Source organism: Schistocerca nitens, chromosome 11 (assembly GCF_023898315.1).
Source record: "Schistocerca nitens isolate TAMUIC-IGC-003100 chromosome 11, iqSchNite1.1, whole genome shotgun sequence".
Classification (NCBI taxonomy): Eukaryota; Metazoa; Arthropoda; class Insecta; order Orthoptera; family Acrididae; genus Schistocerca; species Schistocerca nitens.
In genome coordinates, this window is record NC_064624.1 from 202,697,983 (window position 1) to 202,716,460 (window position 18,478).

General features: G+C 42.9%; 1 protein-coding gene across 2 annotated transcripts in view; it reads right to left on the bottom strand.

Annotated features, from left to right (window-relative positions):
• The window catches only part of LOC126212994 (probable ATP-dependent RNA helicase DDX60), a 115,116-nt gene that overhangs the window by 18,125 nt on the left and 78,513 nt on the right, over positions 1–18,478 (bottom strand). For both annotated transcript variants that reach the window (XM_049940535.1, XM_049940536.1), the window contains exons 6-7: positions 16,355–16,645; positions 8,444–8,600 (exon numbers count right to left, since the gene is read on the bottom strand). In XM_049940535.1, the coding sequence (XP_049796492.1) occupies positions 8,444–8,600; positions 16,355–16,645 (448 nt within the window). The remainder of the gene's footprint in view (positions 1–8,443; positions 8,601–16,354; positions 16,646–18,478) is intronic.

Consider the following 18,478-nt stretch of genomic DNA (forward strand, 5'->3'; position numbering starts at 1 on the left):
TCCGGGAAGGTGTTGTCGTTGAGTGACTGTAGGAGGATACGAGATGACTTGGACAGAATTTGTGATTGCTGTAAAGAATGGCAGCTAACTCTAAATATAGATAAATGTAAATTAAAGCAGACGAATAGGAAAAAGAATGCTGTAATGTTTGGAAACTCCATTAGTAGTGTAGCGCTCGACAGAGTCAAGTCGATTAAATATTTAGGCGTAACATTGCAGAGCGATACGAAGTAATGGCAGTTGTGGGGAAAGCGGATAGTCGTCTTCGGTTCATTGGTAGAATTTTGGGAAGATGTGGTTCATGTGTAAAGGAGACCGCTTATAAAACACTAATACGACCTATTCTCGAGTACTGCTTGAGCGTTTGGGATCCCTATCTGATTGGATTGAGGGAGGACATAGAAGCAATTCAGAGGCGGGCTGCTAGATTTGTTACTGGTAGGTTCGATCATCACGCGAGTGTTACGGAAATGCTTCAGGAACTCGGCTGGGAGTCTCTGGAGGTAAGGAGGTGTTCTTTTCGTGAATCGCTGCTGAGGAAATTTAGAGAACCAGCATTTGAGGCTGACTGCAGTACAATTTTACTGCCGCCAACTTACATTTTGCGGAAAAACCACAAAGGTAAGATAAGAGAGATTAGAGCTCGAACAGAGGCATATAGGCAGTCTTTTTCCCTCATTCTGTTTGGGAGTGGAACAGGGAGAGAAGATGCTAGTTGTGGTACGAGGTGCCCTCCGCCACACACCGTATGGTGGATTGCGGAGTGTGTATGTAGATGTAGATGAGCTGAAATGGTGCCTCTCAGCGGAGGTGCCGTCTGCCGGTTGCCAACTTCAATGAGCCTATGTGGGGTCCAGAGTTCGCACCCGGATCTGACCAGCTGCCGAGCCACTACTCGCCCTCTGCAGCCACACACTACTACTGCGGTCTCGCCTCTGTGGGCCACTGTCGACGTATCCCGCACTCGGGTCTCCAGTTTTCCTCAGTGCTCGGGGGCTCACCTGCACTCGGCTGCGCGACCTGGCACGACTGCTCCCTATCGGGCCCACTGTCACTGCTCGGAGGCCGACACTGCCCTTCGCTCGCCACTGCACCGGTGGTGCGATTCCGCACTACTGCCACCTGATTGGTAGAGCGACAAGTCTTTGGACGCCACGTACCGAGCTCTGCACATCCCAGGGCGAGCTTGTGACTCTTGGGGTTGCCCACAACAAGACAATATTACAGCTGCTGTCCCTCATGCGCTGAATAAATGACCTACTGTGTGGTTTCTGTGATTTATTGTCGGTCGGCTGCCTGGCTCCACATACCTGCTACACTGTCAATCCCTAGCAATTTCATCACGACCTATAGCGGGGTACCCATCAGCCATCCTGAAACCACTACAGCTCAGTAATATTCTGCTTCCTCAAAGGATATGAAACATTCCACGTGCGAAAAATATATCTAAAAACAAAGATGATGTAACATACCAAACGATAGCGTTGGTATGTCAATAGACACACAAACAAACACAATCCGCTCCCAGGATTGAAATGACTCCTTACCCTCTCCCTTAAAACCCACATCCTTTCGTCTTTCCCTCTCCTTCCCTCTTTCCTGATGAGGCAACAGTTTGTTGCGAAAGCTTGAATTTTGTGTGTATGTTTGTCAAAATTGCCATAGGAAACCAAGAAATCAAAATTGTAGATAAATTTAAATATCTAGGAGACATCATAACATATAACCTCAATGAAAAGCCAGCATGGCATAACAGAATAAACAAACTGACTAGAGCACAATATATCACCAAGAACACCAACAACAAAAGCAACAAAAAGAGCCTGTCAATAGCAACAAAATTAAAACACTACAAAACACTCACTCAACCAGAAATAACATATGCAAGTTAAACCATCTTCAAAATAACTAACACTGCATAAATAGGAAAAAAATACTCAAAATAGAGCGAAGAATCATCAGAACGTGCATCAACAAATTGTACCATAAACATGGATACCGGAGAATAGCTACAAATGAAACAGCCTACAAGGAAATAGAATCAGTAATGAGTACAATCAGGAAGACATTTCATTTTTTGGACTTCTAATCAGAACACCAGAGAACAGGATCATCAGGATTATAATAGAAAAATTGTGGAAAAGTAAGTACAACATTAAGTGGATTACAGAAATCAAGGAAGATATGGATGAGCTACACATTACATTGGAAGACCTAAGAAACAAAACTGACAAAACCAGGAAACTCACAAACAAACTACACTGCAAACGAGAATCAACAAACAGACAGTAGGAAGGGTGATTTCTGACGAAGAAAGAAGGATAAGATCTGAGAGAACGAAGAAGTACTGGGCTGACAGAAAACTGGAAAATTCTATGTATAAAGTTGGCAAGAGTGGTCCAATTAAGGCCATAAAATGTAAATAATAATAATAATAATAATAATTTACCAGACAATAGATAACACACACACTAAAATAAACAATCCACCAAACATAAGAGACATGGAACACTTCTGGAGCAGCATATGGTCAAACCCGGTACAACATAACAGGCATGCACGGTGGATACAAGCAGAAACAGATACGTACAAGATGATACCACAAATGCCTGAAGTGATAATTTTGCAACATGAAGTCACCCAAGCTATTAATTCTACTCACAATTGGAAAGCCCCTGGAAATGATAAAATAGCAAATTTCTGGTTAAAGAAGTTCACCTCAACACATTCACATCTAACTAAATTATTTAACAGTTACATTGCAGACCCATACACATTCCCTGATACACTTACACATGGAATAACTTATCTGAAACCTAAAGATCAAACAGACACACCAGACCCAGCTAAATATCACCCCATAACATGCCTACCAACAATATACAAAATATTAACTTCTGTCATTAAACAGAAATTAATGACACATACAACACAGAACAAAATTATAAATGAAGAACAAGAAGGCTGTTGCAAAGGAGCACGAGGATGTAAAGAGCAACTGATAATAGATGCAGAGGTGACATATCAAGCTAAAACTAAACAAAGGTCGATACACTACGCATACATTGATTACCAAAAAGCTTTTGATAGTGTACCCCACTCATGGTTACTACAAATATTGGAAATATACGAACTAGATCCTAAATTGATACAGTTCCTAAACATAGTAATGAAAAATTGGAAAACCACACTTAATATCCAAACAAATTCAAATAATATCACATCACAGCCAATACAGATTAAGCGTGGAATATACCAAGGAGACTCATTGAGTCCTTTCTGGTTCTGCCTTGCTCTGAACCCACTATCCAACATGCTAAATAATACAAATTATGGATACAATATTACTGGAACATACCCACACAAAATCACACATTCTATACATGGATGATCTAAAACTACTGGCAGCAACAAATCAACAACTCAACCAATTACTGAAGATAACAGAAGTATTCAGCAATGATATAAATATGGCTTTTGTAACAGACAAATGTAAGAAAAATAGCATAGTCAGGCGAAAACACACTAAACAGGAAGATTACATATTGGATAACCACAGCGACTGCATAGAAGCGATGGAAAAAACAGATGCCTATAAATAGGAATAGATAATACAAATATTAAAGAAGAACTAAAAGAAAAATATAGACAAAGACTAACAAAAGTACTGAAATCAGAATTGACAGCAAGGAACAAGACAAAAGCTATAAATACTTATGCTATACCAATATTGACCTACTCATTTGGAGTAGTGAAATGGAGTAACACAAACCTAGAAGCACTCAATACACTTACACGATCACAATGCCACAAATATAGAATACATCACATGCATTCAGCAACAGAAAGATTCACATTAAGCAGAAAGGAAGGAGGAAGGGGATTTATCGACATAAAAAACCTACATTATGGACAGGTAGACAATTTAAGAAAATTCTTTCTAGAACGAGCAGAAACTAGCAAAATACACAAGGCAATCACTCATATAAATACATCGGCTACACCACTGCAATGTCATAACCACTTCTACAACCCTTTAGATCACATAACATCAACAGATACGAAGAAAGAAAATTGGAAAAAGAAAACACTACGTGGCAAGCACCCGTATCATCTAACACAGCCACACATTGATCAAGACGCATCCAACACATGGCTAAGAAAAGGAAATATATACAGTGAGACAGAAGGATTCATGATTGCAATACAGGATCAAACAATAAACACCAGATATTACAGCAAGCATATTATTAAAGATCCCAATACCACAACAGATAAATGCAGACTTTGTAAACAACAAATAGAAGAGTAGATCACATCACAAGCGGATGTACAATACTAGCAAATACAGAATACCCCAGAAGACATGACAATGTAGCAAAAATAATACATCAACAACTTGCCATACAACATAAACTAATAAAACAACACGTTCCCACTTACAAGTATGCACCACAAAATGTACTGGAGAATGATGAATACAAATTATACTGGAACAGAACCATTATAACAGATAAAACAACACCACATAACAAACCTGACATCATACTCAGAAATAAAAAGAAGAAATTAACACAACTAATCGAAATATCCATACCCAATACAACAAATACACAGAAGAAAACAGGAGAAAAAATTGAAAAATACATCCAACTGGCTGAGGAAGTCAAGGACATGTGGCATCAGGATAAAGTTTACATTATACTGATTATACTATCAACTACAGGAGTCATACCACACAATATCCACCAGTACATCAATGCAATACAGCTACATCCAAACATATATATACAACTACAGAAATCCGTAATTATTGATACATGTTCAATTACCCGAAAGTTCCTAAATGCAATATAACACATACCGTACAGTTAATAGGAAGTGACGCTTGATCAAGTTCCGCGTCACTTTCCATTCTTAACCAGACTTAACGTCTGAGAAAGTAAAGAAATAATAATAATAATAATAATATATTCCCGTGTGGAGTTTATAGTCTCCCATCGGGCGCCTCCCCAGGTGGCGGATAGGGGAATGCTCTCCAGATATGGATGGTACCGGGGAAATAAAATACCCGGAGTGGACCAAAACTATCAACCGAAATCCACTAACGTCTGCCTGGTATCCAGCGGTTAGGGGTCAGTGTCTGTTCGCCTAGATGGTGCGGCTGCAGCAACCTTCTCGATCTCAACAATCAAGTCGTATTCCTCGTGATCTTTCCTCAGAAGAACCACCACCAAGTTAGTTTTCAACTTGAAAACCAAACATGATGATAACACAAGGAATGAATCCACTACCCCGGGCACCAGTCGCAAGGCTGGCTTTACCTGGTCATCGGATTCCGGGGGACCAGGAGCATCATGTTGCGCCTAAGGTTGAGAACCAGACGACGTCCAAATTATTACGCACAAAACAAAGACACTTCATCGGTACACTTAATACTAATACTCTTTTCAAACTGGGCAAGATCAAACAACTTACAGACGTGCTGCAAAAATTCCAGATCAAAATCCTAGCAATCCAGGAAACACGATTTACGGACGAAAACCATTTTGATACAGACAACTACAGGATCTACAAAGGAAAACCAGCAGTTAAAACTAATGAGAAAGGACTCAAACAGTTTGGCACAGCATTTGCAGTCCACAAATCTATCAGTGAATCTGTCATTGACTTCCAGTCTGCCTCAGAACGTATATCAACGCTCTCCGTCAAATCGGCCAACAAAGCATATACCTTGATCAATGCACACGCACCCACAAATAACTATAACAAGAAGAACTGCCAGAAAGTGGATGACTTCTGGAATGACCTTGAAGAGACGACAAACAAAATTGCCAAACACCATGTAATAATCTTGTTAGGCGACTTTAACGCACAATTAGGTAAAGAGAAAAAATACAGGAAAATCACCGGAATCCATACAGCTCATAAGAGAACTAACAAGAATGGGGAAAGATTGATAAGCTTTTGCGAAAATATTGGCCTCGTAATTATGTCAACACAACTCAAAAAACCCAACAAGAAACTGTATACTTGGAAGTCGCCCAACACGGGTGAATTCCAGATAGACCATGTGGCCATCTCCAAGAGTAACACAGCAGAAATTCTGAATGTGAAAACGAGAAGAGGATTTTTTGACTCAGACCACCATCTTCTACAGATAAAGACCAGATTACAACCCAATAGAAAAAAGCCAAAACTAAACAAAGTGTTGAGACCAGACCCCGAATACATAAAACTCAACAAGGAAAACATCTTACAGGAAATTAGTCGGACAAACACCACAAACTGGACAGAACTTGTGGACGTCCTCAAATCCACAATGAAATTGGGTCAACCCCCGAGAAGGAGAAAACACAGGTGGTGGAATATAATATGTGACCAAGCAATAGAAGAAAGGACCAATGCCTGGAAAAACTTCAATAGTCACAAAACATCAGAAAAATGGCAACAATTTCTAGTAATCCGAAAACAAACATCGAAAACTATTCGGAGGGGAAAAAAGAAATTATGACAAACGGCGACTAGATGAGATAGAACAACACTTTAAGAACAACAACACCAGGAATTTTTATAAGACGTTTAAAGAACATATTGCAGGATACCAGCCACCCAATCTATGCTTCAAGAAACCAGATGGTTCACTAGAAACTAACGCGAAGAATAACTGCCAAATCCTCACAGACTATTTCAACAAACTTCTCAACTGCGAAAGACCTACAGAGGACATTCACTACGAGACGTCTACACCAAATCCTGACGCTAAACCGCCGACCATCAACGAAATAGTAGAAATTATCAAGACACTGAAAAACAATAGAGCCCCAGGAGAAGATGGAATTATTGCAGAACTATGGAAACTAAATGATGAAAGATTAACAGGAAAAATTCACAAAATCATATTAAACATTTGGGAAACAGAACAGATCCCTTCTGAATGGAAATGCGACTCATCCATTGACTCCACAAAAAAGGGGACAAAACTGAACCAAGTAATTACAGGGGTATCTCACTCGTACCGGTCACATATAAAATCCTATCAAAAGTTCTCATGAATAGATTAGAAGAACAAGCTGACCCACAAATAGGAGAATACCAGGCTGGTTTTCTCAAGGGACGATCATGCATAGAGGAGATCTGGAATCTGAAAATGATTCTCCAGATGAGAAACACCCGAAACGCAGTGGTCACTTTTGTAGATTTTAAAAAGGCCTACGACTAAATAGACAGAGTAGCGCTCTGCAAGACGCTGGAAGAATTCAGCATTGACAGAAAGATGAGAGCAATCATTCAGGAAACATTAACTGACACAGTCTCCAAGGTTAAATTTATGGGGGATATCTCGGAACCGTTTGAAATCCAAACTGGAGTGCGACAGGGTGACGGACTTTCACCATTACTCTTTAATATCATTCTTGAAAAAATCATCAGGACATGGGAAAAAGAAGTCAAAGGAATCCAAATTGGCATTAGAAAAGATAATAATAGATTCAATGTGAAGTGTTTAGCTTTTGCAGATGACCTTGCAATCCTCACAAATAATAGAAAAGAAGCCACTAACGCCATAGAGAAGTTACACGAAATCGCACAAAGAACTGGCCTGCAAATCCCATATGAGAAAACCCAGTACATAGAAAGAGTGCCACAAGACAAATTGCCTATTGCGACAACCCATGGGAAAATCGTACAAGTACCACATTTTAAGTACCTGGGAGAAATCATCCAGCCATCAGGGATCAACCTAAAGGCCAATGAGGAAAGAATAAAGAAACTACAGAAAGCATATAAACTCACGTGGAACTATTATAACAAAAATTCCATATCCATTAACGCAAAATTGAGGCACTACAACACTGTCGTACTTCCAGAGGCACTGTATGCATCTGAAGCAACACAAATAGGTGGGAAAACTAAAATCAAAGAAATAGAGAAACAAGAAAGGAAAATTCTCAGGAAAATTTTTGGCCCGGTACAAGAGCAAGGAATCTGGAAGAAGAGACCAACATCAGAATTATATAAATACACAGACAAGATTACGGATACAATAAGGAAAAGAAGAATGCAGTTCTACGGACATATCCTCAGGATGAATGAAAACAGAATTTCAAAGCGAATTCTTAAAGTCATCAACTCAGGCAGGGGAAAAACAAAATGGATAAAAGAAGTTGAAGAGGACCTCAGACAAGCACAAGTAACAGTAAACGATACAGAAAATAGAACTGAATTCAGGAACATCATCAAAAAACATAAATTTGACACCACAACACAGAAGAGACCAGGATGCAAATGGACAGCGGAGCGAAAGAAACAACACAGTGAACACATGAAGAAAATTTGGGCTCAGAAAAAACATAAACAATCATCATAAAGGAATTCAAGTTCAAACGCTCTCTTACATGGGAATAATCGAAAATAATAATAATAATAATAATAATAATATTACCTCTTGTATCTTCCATGCATGAAGTTTCTGGTTCAATACTCAACTGCGAAATTGGGAGAACTCGGTCCTCTCCCATAGTCCTCGAGCATTCTTCAGCGACACAGCGAAAGTAGTGGTCAAATAAGAATTTAACTTCAGAGTTATACTGCTCGATAACCTGAAAATACATTGTCACACATAGAAGATAATTTCTAACATACTATAGATAGTATAGGAAACAAAGTAGATCAATTATGTATCTGATGACAGATATGAAGTATTATTACAAACAAATACCAGAAACTGTGAAGCCAGAAACATAATGCAGTAGAACAATTTTTACAATTGCAAGCTTGTTCCTCTCAGAACAGGACGGCAGCACCGAGCAAATGTATGTGATTTTAAGTTTCTGTAGCCTTTTCAGTATATCAAATTCCTTCCTTGTCTTGATTTGGTGAGATGTAAACAGCTCTCTCTTTCAAATGCCACAACTGATACATTATGAACATAGAGTTACTGTCATCATTGACGAAACAGCCAGTTTCACAAGTAAACTGCAGTTTCTGACATTGTAGCCATTAATATGCTTCTGCCCCTGAACATAATAACAATTACGAAATTCGGTGTAACTGGTGCACTTTTTAGCAAAGCATTTCAATAACCTGGCACAAGTTTTGCGATCCTGGTGCTCATTTCATTTAACAATAGATTACAAACCATCTGATTCAGAATGAATATTTCACTCTACAGCAGAGTGTTTGCTGATGTAAATCTTCCTGACAGATTAAAACTGTGTGTCAAACTGGGACTCAAACCTGGGCACTCTGCCTTTCGAGTACCAGTCTGGTACGTAGTTTTAATTTGCCAGGAAGTTTGACATCGACTCACACTTTGCTGCAGAGTGAAAAACTCGTTCTGGAAACAATGCCCCAGGCTGTCGCTAATCCTCGTCTCTGTAGCATCCTTTATTCCTGGAGTGCCGGTCCCACAAGTTATGTGGGAGAATTTCTGTGAAGTTTGAGAGGTAGGAGATGAAGTAGTGGCACAAGTAGAGCTGTTGTGGAGTGTCACGAGTCACGCTTGGGTAGCTCAGTCAGTGGAGCACTTGCCCTTGAAAGGCAAAGATCCTAGGTTTGAGTCCGGGCCCAGCTCACAGTTTTAATCAACCAGCAAGTTTCAAACCATCTGAAGATTAACAGTCCCCCTCTGTAGCGTAGCGGTCCCATTCCCGCCTATCACGCAGGGGGCCCGGGTTCGATTCCCGGCAGGGGACTTGGTGTTGTGTGTCCTTCATCATCAACGACCCGCAAGTTGCCGAAGAGGCGTGAACTAAAGAGGACTTGCAATACGGATGGTGCCTCCCGGCCAACAATGCCGTACGCTCATTTCATTTCATTTCATTAGTTGTTGTTGTAGTGGTCTTCAGTCCTGAGACTGGTTTGATGCAGCTCCCCATGCTACCCTATCCTGTGCAAGTTTCTTCATCTCCCAGTACCTTCTGCAACCTACATCCTTCTGAATTTCATTAGAAGATTATATTTATGAGTACTGTGAGTTGATACGACCTCTCGTAAGAAGCAACTCACCTTAAATTTTGCCAGTGTTCTTAAGCTTCGACTCTTACATTTTGTGTGTGTTTATTAATCGGTCACAGTTCCGCAGCTTTATTGACTCTCCTAACAGCACATTTGAGTACTGTCAGCTGACACAGCTTCTCATAAAAAGTGACTTCCTTTACATTTTGTCAGTATTCTTTAGCGCCAACTACTACATTTTGTGCGTGCCTGTGCAGTCATCAGGCCATCTGTAGTACGGTTAGGAACTGTGACTGCTGTGTTCAGATGAGAGCCAAGTTGGTGACCCTTCACTCACAGCTTCAGGCAGTATCGGCCCAGTCAGGCAGCTCGAGGCTGTTGCCAATTGGCATCACCGCGGAGGGCAGGACGGGGGGATCCGAGGGACGTCCGGCGTGACCCGTGTGTCGCCCGGTTGCCCCACTACTGCGGCCGCCCTGGATGCTGCCTGCAATGAGGTCGATCCCTCACCTCTGGTCGAGAGGGAGGTTCGTTCCGAGATGTGGCCGGCAGCAAAAGACATTCCGAGGAGCCGATAGGAGGGACCTGCCAGTTCACCTGACAAACAGGTTTCGGACGCGCTCTGTGGCTGACGAATCCGTGAGCCGGATGAAGTCGCTAGCCCTGTTCCGAAGCGATCCTCCCAGTCTGTAAAGTATGGGCATTCGCAGAGGGTGGGATTACTTCAGCTGCATAATGGGGCATCATTGGGATATGGCTGTGAAAGAGGGGAAAGACCCAATGTACATTCTGTGTTTATACCAGGAGGAGTAATTCCAGATGTGAAACGGGTGCTTCCAGATGCCACGAAGACCACAGGGTGCAGCCAACTACAGGTGGTGGCCCGTGTCGATACTAACAGTGTCTGTCACTTTGGATCGGAAGAGATTTTCTCCGGTTTCACACAGCTGTGAAGGTGGTCCTCACCGTCTGTATTGTCATCGGCAGACCCGACTGTGGTCCTTCGGTACAGGGCCGAGTGGAGGGTGTGCGACTCGGATGGTTCCCAGACCGTGTAGGTTGCAGATGCATTGACTTGTGGCGTAAGGTGGTGGGTTTCTGGGTTCCGCTAAACAGTCTGGAGTCCACTACACACACATACACGGGTAGAGGGAGGAGGGGACTGAGTGGTTTTATAAGTCAGATGGTCCCCGGAACATGCAGAAAAGGCTTCTGTTTCAAAGGGTGCTGGGCGAACACAGAATGTGGGTAACCATTGGAACAATCAATATTGTTTTAACTGTCAGAGCTGTGTTGAAAAAAGCTGAAGTGCGGGACACAATCACTGCCCTACTGACACAAGCCTTCTTATAAGCAACTAAAGAAGGAGTAAATCTGACGACGGGTGCACCAGTTGCCGCACCGAGAGAAATGTGGTGAGAGGAAGCCACCTCGATTCCTCCACCACCTGCGGGGCCTCGGCCGGCCCGACGTGTCCTGGACTTGCCGGTGCACACAGTCTGTGTCCACAGCCAACCGGCACCAAAAAAGCTCTCGTTACGACACGGACAGAAACACAGTGGATGCCATCGCGGTTTTGGGCAATTGGGTGCACGACGGGCCGGCAACGGCGCCCGATACTGCGGCATACGAAGTCACGGCACTGACAGCTTTCGCTACGTGGCGACGCGTCTTCTGCGGCCACCGTCTCGGACACAGGTTTCCGCCGTCTAGTCCGGAATCGGTCCCCACGAGTGTCGGAACTCTCCGAGCAGGTCAACCGGTCGGTGCTCTCGCAGACAGAGGGGAGGAGGCACCGTAGTGGCAGCCGATTCAGCTACTGGAATTCCAGTTCGTGCAACCCCCAATGCGGCACCGGCTGCTCTGTCAGCCACCCGCCACTGGACGACTTTTCCCGAGATAGTGCCTGCTCCGACGACAGAGCGACCGAGTGTCGGCTCCCCTGTCTGCACCCGAATGCCAGCTGCAGCCGGGCGTAGATGCACTCGACTACAGTGCGATATTCGGGTTTCTCTTTGCAGCAGAACGGGCCGGCAGTGTGAGGGACTACATTCGGTGTGGCCGATGTCGAGGAACCGGTAGTGGGTGCAGAGTTCCTCGACCAATTACAGCTTACTAGCTGACATTGCAAATGCCCAGCCGATTGATTCTACGAGTCTGAAGACAGTGGTGACGGGCCCCTTTCTTCAGTGTAAAACCCTCGCCCTCGGGCTGTAAGCGGACATACTGGACACATTTCTGGAGCTCGCTTACCCACCCGGTGTGCCGAGGGACGCCAAACGTCTGACAGTTCACCTCGTCGTGACTGTGCACGGCCCACTCGCCTCGTGCCGTCCACGTCAACTCGCGCCCGGGCGACACCGTAGCAGAGGCCGAATTCGAAGCTGTGATGTGCGAGGCGTTGTTTGAACATCGTGCAGTCCGTGGTCCTCCTTCAAATTTATTATTGGTCCTCGGTGAATCAACGTGTGACCACAGTGCACTGTCTTCTTCGTCTGATACGGCCGAATCAGTTGGCATTCGTAGCGTTTGCCGAATTCTTCTCGGGCGTATTTCAGTATCTTCCCACGACTCTGCTTCACTTCCATATTATTTTTTTTTTTTTTTTTTTTTTTTTTTTTTTTTTATATCCAATGTCTTCTTCCCAATCGGCCAAGTCGTCCGGAACATCAGACGAGACATCTGCGCATTCGTCATATATAATCTTATTGTCTCTTTCGTCTGCCATGATGAAAGGGCACAGGTACTTATAAAAACAAAACACTTGTTGATATGTGTAACTTGTTGTTACCTAAACAAAACACTTAGAGCTCCTGGTGGGCAAAGTCTACGACTGCGGATAGTGCGTGCAGCTCACTCTTCGGCCTCTGTTTGCACACTAACACCTCAACTGTCGGCTTTCGACTGTCGCGTTTTGTAGTTTCTCCGAGGTCGTCATCTCGCTTCGGCACCCGGATCTCGACAGTGTGTCTGAACGCAGATTGCAGTTTGTACACGAGGACCTGAGTGCTAGACTGCTCACATTTCTGTACCGCTCACACCGATGAAAGTCCGTCGCCGTGAATACGGGCTACTGATAACCTAGCTGCTAGGCTGCCCACAGTTCGGCATCACTCGCACCGATGAAAATTTGTGACATTAGCGTACGCATAATGCTGGTGTCACCAGTGAAGTGCAGTCAAGTGGGAATCCACAGTTTCGCTGCTTACGTGTCAATCGTGCAGTGAATCGGCTTTACTGCCACAGCGACTCATTATGTTCGGGGACACGTGCTACAGTAATGGTGTGGCGATGAGAGCTGATAAAAGTGCGCATTTGCTATAAATATATTTATTCTATGCAAAAGAGTAAATGAACAATTGACAAATGAAATGCTAGCAATATCTATTAACTGGTGATGGCAGTAATGGTGTTCGTACAGTAGTTCCACTCGAACACTGTCCCGAAGGACAGTCTCTTCGGTGACACGTGCGTCGACCGATCGCGTGACTGTGGGAGAACGATGAATACGTGTCTGCAAACAAATGAAGTTTCACCGTGATTGCGGGATGCCACATACTCCGTGGATGCACTGTAAAGAACGTGAAAACAAACGTAGAGACCAAACAAAGTCCCATACGTGTTAGTGAGGAGCTTGCACTGGGCTCAACTCGTGTGGTTAGTGGCTTGCAGTAATAGACCCTGAAAAAATGTGCCCGAGCTTTACAGTAGTTCAGCGAGCACTGCCACTGCGTTTTTCTGGCCTTTGTCTTTGTGCACCACACCATTGCCGGAATTTGCTACGGCCCATTCGCGCTTTTCTGTAACTTTTGATACCACGTAACTCTACAAGAAACAACTGATTGTAGACTACTAAATGCTCAGAGTAATATGTACCAACAATCCTATGATATAGAAATAAATCAAAAAATTATGTTGGTGGAGCGCCAATGCGACAACTACACTCAAATGCGCATCAAAAGTCTTTCAATGCTTGCTATAAACAAGTGTTCAACAGAAAGAATACGTTTCTGAATCCACGTTTATTGGATTTTTCTTCTTTTTTTTACGAGTACTATCAGACCCCAAAAATGTCAACACTTTTTTTAACACCCTATATACATTTTTTTCTAATGGTGATAATAGTGGCTGCATTTGATACAAACACTGACAATAATGGCCGGTGTGCTTCATTTCATTACAGTAGCTACCTGTTTCATACATAATCTGCACTACACAAACTGTAGGTTCATGGGTGGAAAAAAAAATAGAGTATGAAACTATCCTGACAGATTAAAACTGTGTGCCAGGCCGAGACTCGAACTCGGGACCTTTGCCTGTCGCGGGCAAGTGCTCTACCAACTGAGCTACCCGAGCACGACTCACGCCCCGTCCTCACAGCGTTACTTCTGCCAGTACCTCGTCTCCTACCTTCCAAACTTTACAGAAGCTCTCCCGCGCAGGAAAGCTTCTGTAAAGTTTGGAAGGTAGGAGACGAGGTACTGGCAGAAGTAACGCTGTGAGGACGGGGCGTGAGTCGTGCTCGGGTAGCTCAGTTGGTAGAGCACTTGCCCGCGACAGGCAAAGGTCCCGAGTTCAAGTCTCGGTCCGGCACACAGTTTTAATCCGTCAGGAAAGTTTCATATCAGCACACACTCCGCTGCAGAGTGAAAATCTCATTCTGAAAAAATAGAGTATTTTATTTGGTATGTGCCAGTACATAGGAATAAATAGGAACTGAGCTTTATCCTCCAGAAATTATAGATGAGGCTGTATTATCAATTTCTGCAGTGATGTAAAATTTTGACATACTACTGGTTTAATGACTTCTGTTTAATTTTGGAAACTAAATGATTTATTGAGGCTTTCCTTCTCTCCAGTTTGAAATTTTTGTTGGCAATCAGTTCATTACAGTTTCTCTAAATCTTCAGTAAGCACACTGTTTAAAGATTTGTCACGACTTCAATTTCAGTTTGTTTGAATATTAAAAGCAGCACAGAGTAAATTTCAATACGGTGCAATCTCATTTGCAACTTACGAGTGGGGACCCAACAATAACCAGAATCGTAATGCTGCACATCGTGTGCTTGTAGTAGCAGGTTGCGCTGCCAGAGGGTTGAAGTAGGAGCTCTGCTGAGTCATTCTGCTACGCGGCGTCACCCGACAGTGAGAAGTGTGGTTTCTTTGGCAGTTCTTTTGAGTGTGCGTACAGTGCAGAGGTGACACGAGGAAATGGCTAGTTCTTACGAACAACGTGCGGCAGTGAAGTTTTGTTTCTCGCTCGGCAAGAACGCAGCAGAAACTGTTGCGATGATTCAGTCAGCCTACAGAGACCGTGCTCTTAGTAAAACGCAAGTGTACAAATGGTTTTCTCGGCTTAAAAAGGGAGAAATGGTGGATGAAGATCAGCTCCATTCCGGTCGACCTTCAACTGCTCGAAGCGAAGATGACATCGACAAAATCCGTGATCTCATCAGTGAAGATCGACGCAGGACGATCGACCGACTCGAGAACTTGTCCGGGTTGTCCTGGAACTCAATTAGGTGCATCTTGACCATCGATTTGGGGATGCGAAGAGTGGCAGCAAAATTCATGCCGAAGCTTCTTACCGGAGATAAAAGAAATAGTCACGTTCGAGCCTGTGTGGAAATGAAGGATTCGTTCAAAGATGATCCACATTTTTTCGACAAAATCATTACAGGTGATGGGTCACGGTGCTACGGGTACGATCCAGAAAGTAAACAACAGTCATCACAATGGAAGTCACCTGGCTCACCTCGACCAAAAAAAGCTCGACAAGTGAAATTGAATGTGAAAACGATGTTGGTCTGGTTTTTTGACACCAAAGGGACCGTACACTCTGAATTTGTCCCTGAAAACCAGACAGTAAACCAACAATTCTGTTTGGTGGTTACGAAACGGCTTCACAGAAGTTTGGCGCGAAAACGTCTGGCTTTGTGGGAATCTGGCGTCTGGTTCCTGCATCGCGACAACGGTCCCGCGCACACGGCTCTCAGCGTTCGTCAGTTTTTGGCCTCGACAAAGACGACTACCTCGACCCACGCGCCCTATTCGCCGGATTTAGCACCCTCGGACTTCTTCCTATTCCCGAGGATGAAAAGAGTGTTGTGAGGGAAGCGTTTTGCGGATGTGGAAGACGTAAAACGCAATGTCGTGAAAGTGCTAGCAGGTTTCAAAGAGGACGAATTTAAAAGGTGCTTCTAACACTGGAATGAATGTTTGGACAAGTGTATTAATGCTAATGTAGAGTACTTCGAAGGAGAGTAAGGTTGTATTTGAAAACAATAAAGTATATGCTTTCTAGAAAGAAATTCCGGTTATTTTTGGGTCCCCCCCTCGTATAAGTCATAAGGTTAGATAAAAAGCTAGTGTTTCATTCAGAGTAAAAATACTGTACCTTAACAACATCAGCTGGCAACTCTTTTAGTTTCACCACAGAATTGCAGTACTTATTATTAAGCATTGCAGGGTGTAAACGTTTACGAGTGAAGAGGTGAGCCATCAGGAGTACAACATTTAGCTGTGTTTCTTTTGATATTTTACCATCTTTTTCAGTAACACACATACTGTGTAAAACTCCACTCCGTAACAGGTATGCAAAAACAAGATTGCCTGGCTCGTGGTAATGTAAATGTGTCACTATCCCTGAACAAAGGTGCTGTGGTCTGCCATTATCATCCAGTAGTTTCTGGAACAGTAAACATGAGCAACGTCACAAAAGTCAAGAAAAAACATTAAAATAGTGTGCTACACAGATAAGATTAGATCAACTATTACAATTATTTCGAGAAATAAGTGAACAACAATTTCTTTTATGCAGTGGAAAACAGACTTTGTAGGACTGATTATTTTCCTAACTGATGTAATACTGGAAAGTCCTGGATGGAACACAACAGTGAATGGGGTAAAGGTAACCTCTCTCTATATCTTTGAGGCATTGAGTGTTCAATAGACTCAAAAAAGAATGAAAATGACATTAAGCTTTCAAACAATGTATTTCCTTTAACAAAATATTAAATAAGCAATGAATTTTGCTACGGTTCCAAGAAGTTTTGCTACTTCTTCCCGTCTGTGCATTATCAAGGAAACAGCAATAAGAAACAATAAGTATCACTTTGTGCACTCAATGTTTATATCTGAGGGGCTGATTAAAAGTGAAAAGGCTGTTCCAAAATTCGCTGAAAAGCAGTGTGCAACCAACTGCAGATTATAGGGCACATCGTAATGAATGATAGCTATGTGGACTCTGTGGCAATACTGGAAGAAAAAATTGATATGACCAGCTCTGCTCATGGAATTTCAACAAAACACACAAAATGCAGCACTGGCCCCCAGAACTGATTGTGGGGCCCCTTCTTCAAAGTCGAGGGATGTGCGCCACAAGGTTGTGAGAAGCAGGGTCCCCCGTTAAGTGTTAGGGGTATACTATCCAGGTAACTGAACTGACTGTATATGGAGTGCACACAAGGGTACTTTTTTTTTTTAAGGCGACTCTCCATTCAGTCCAGATAATAACAGTTATACTTAATCCCAAAGTATTAAGAGAACAACGCAAAGAATGCACCTCCAGATAAGACCATTAAAGTTTTAGTGATCCACTTGTAACGACAACTGTACATATAATAATTTTTTTCTTTATGAATTTCTCTAAATTAGTGTGAAAAATGGTTGATTTAATTTCTTGCTCTTTTCGTGATGTTAAAGAAACTGTGGGTAGCTTTTGAAATGAATATTATTAATTATGTTAGATTTCAAATGATGTGATAATCAAAAGAAAGTGTACTTAATGTTAAAACTATTGTAAAATGTGGAAATTGTAATTTAAACACTTGGTCCATACGTAGGTAATGCATTAGGATATGTGTAGTAGAAAACCTGTGGTGAATACCCTACCTGTAGGGGAGCGGGAAAAGGTGGAGGCAGGCGAGCGCGGGAAAACGCACACTGGGCGCGGTTCGACACAACGGGCTCAGTAGACAGTCGGAGGCGAGCAACAGTAAGAGTCGGAGTGGTGAAGTGGTCAGAGGAACACGTACTGTACCGAGGCGGCTACCCAGGAAAAGTGGATTCCATTGAGCCTCGGATGCACCGATTCCGGCGACTACTTGGCATGGCTATATTCTGAGGCACAAAGTTGGAAAGATTACGACGCTAAGAAGAAGGAAAGTGCCGAGGTAGTGTGAGCCTTAGCCGTGCTTGTATGTGTGCCGTGCTGCCCGCTATCTCGCTGCCCGCCAACCGCCGCACCGACTTGCACAGGTCAAACATTTATTTCATCTTTAGAAGTGTATCTGTGTGGACCAGTGTCGAAACTGTTTCTAATTGTTCAATAATAACGTGACTTTTACCAGAATTGCTTTAGCCATGAATTATCCTGATCACTGACCTAGACAGGATCCTTACCTCGTATTGTGCAACCCGAGTATCCTGAACTGAAAGTCTAAAAATCAGTGTTAATAAGAATTATCAGTAGATCAGTCTATGCTATAAAGAAATCAAAAGTTCTGTGAGTTATTGCAAG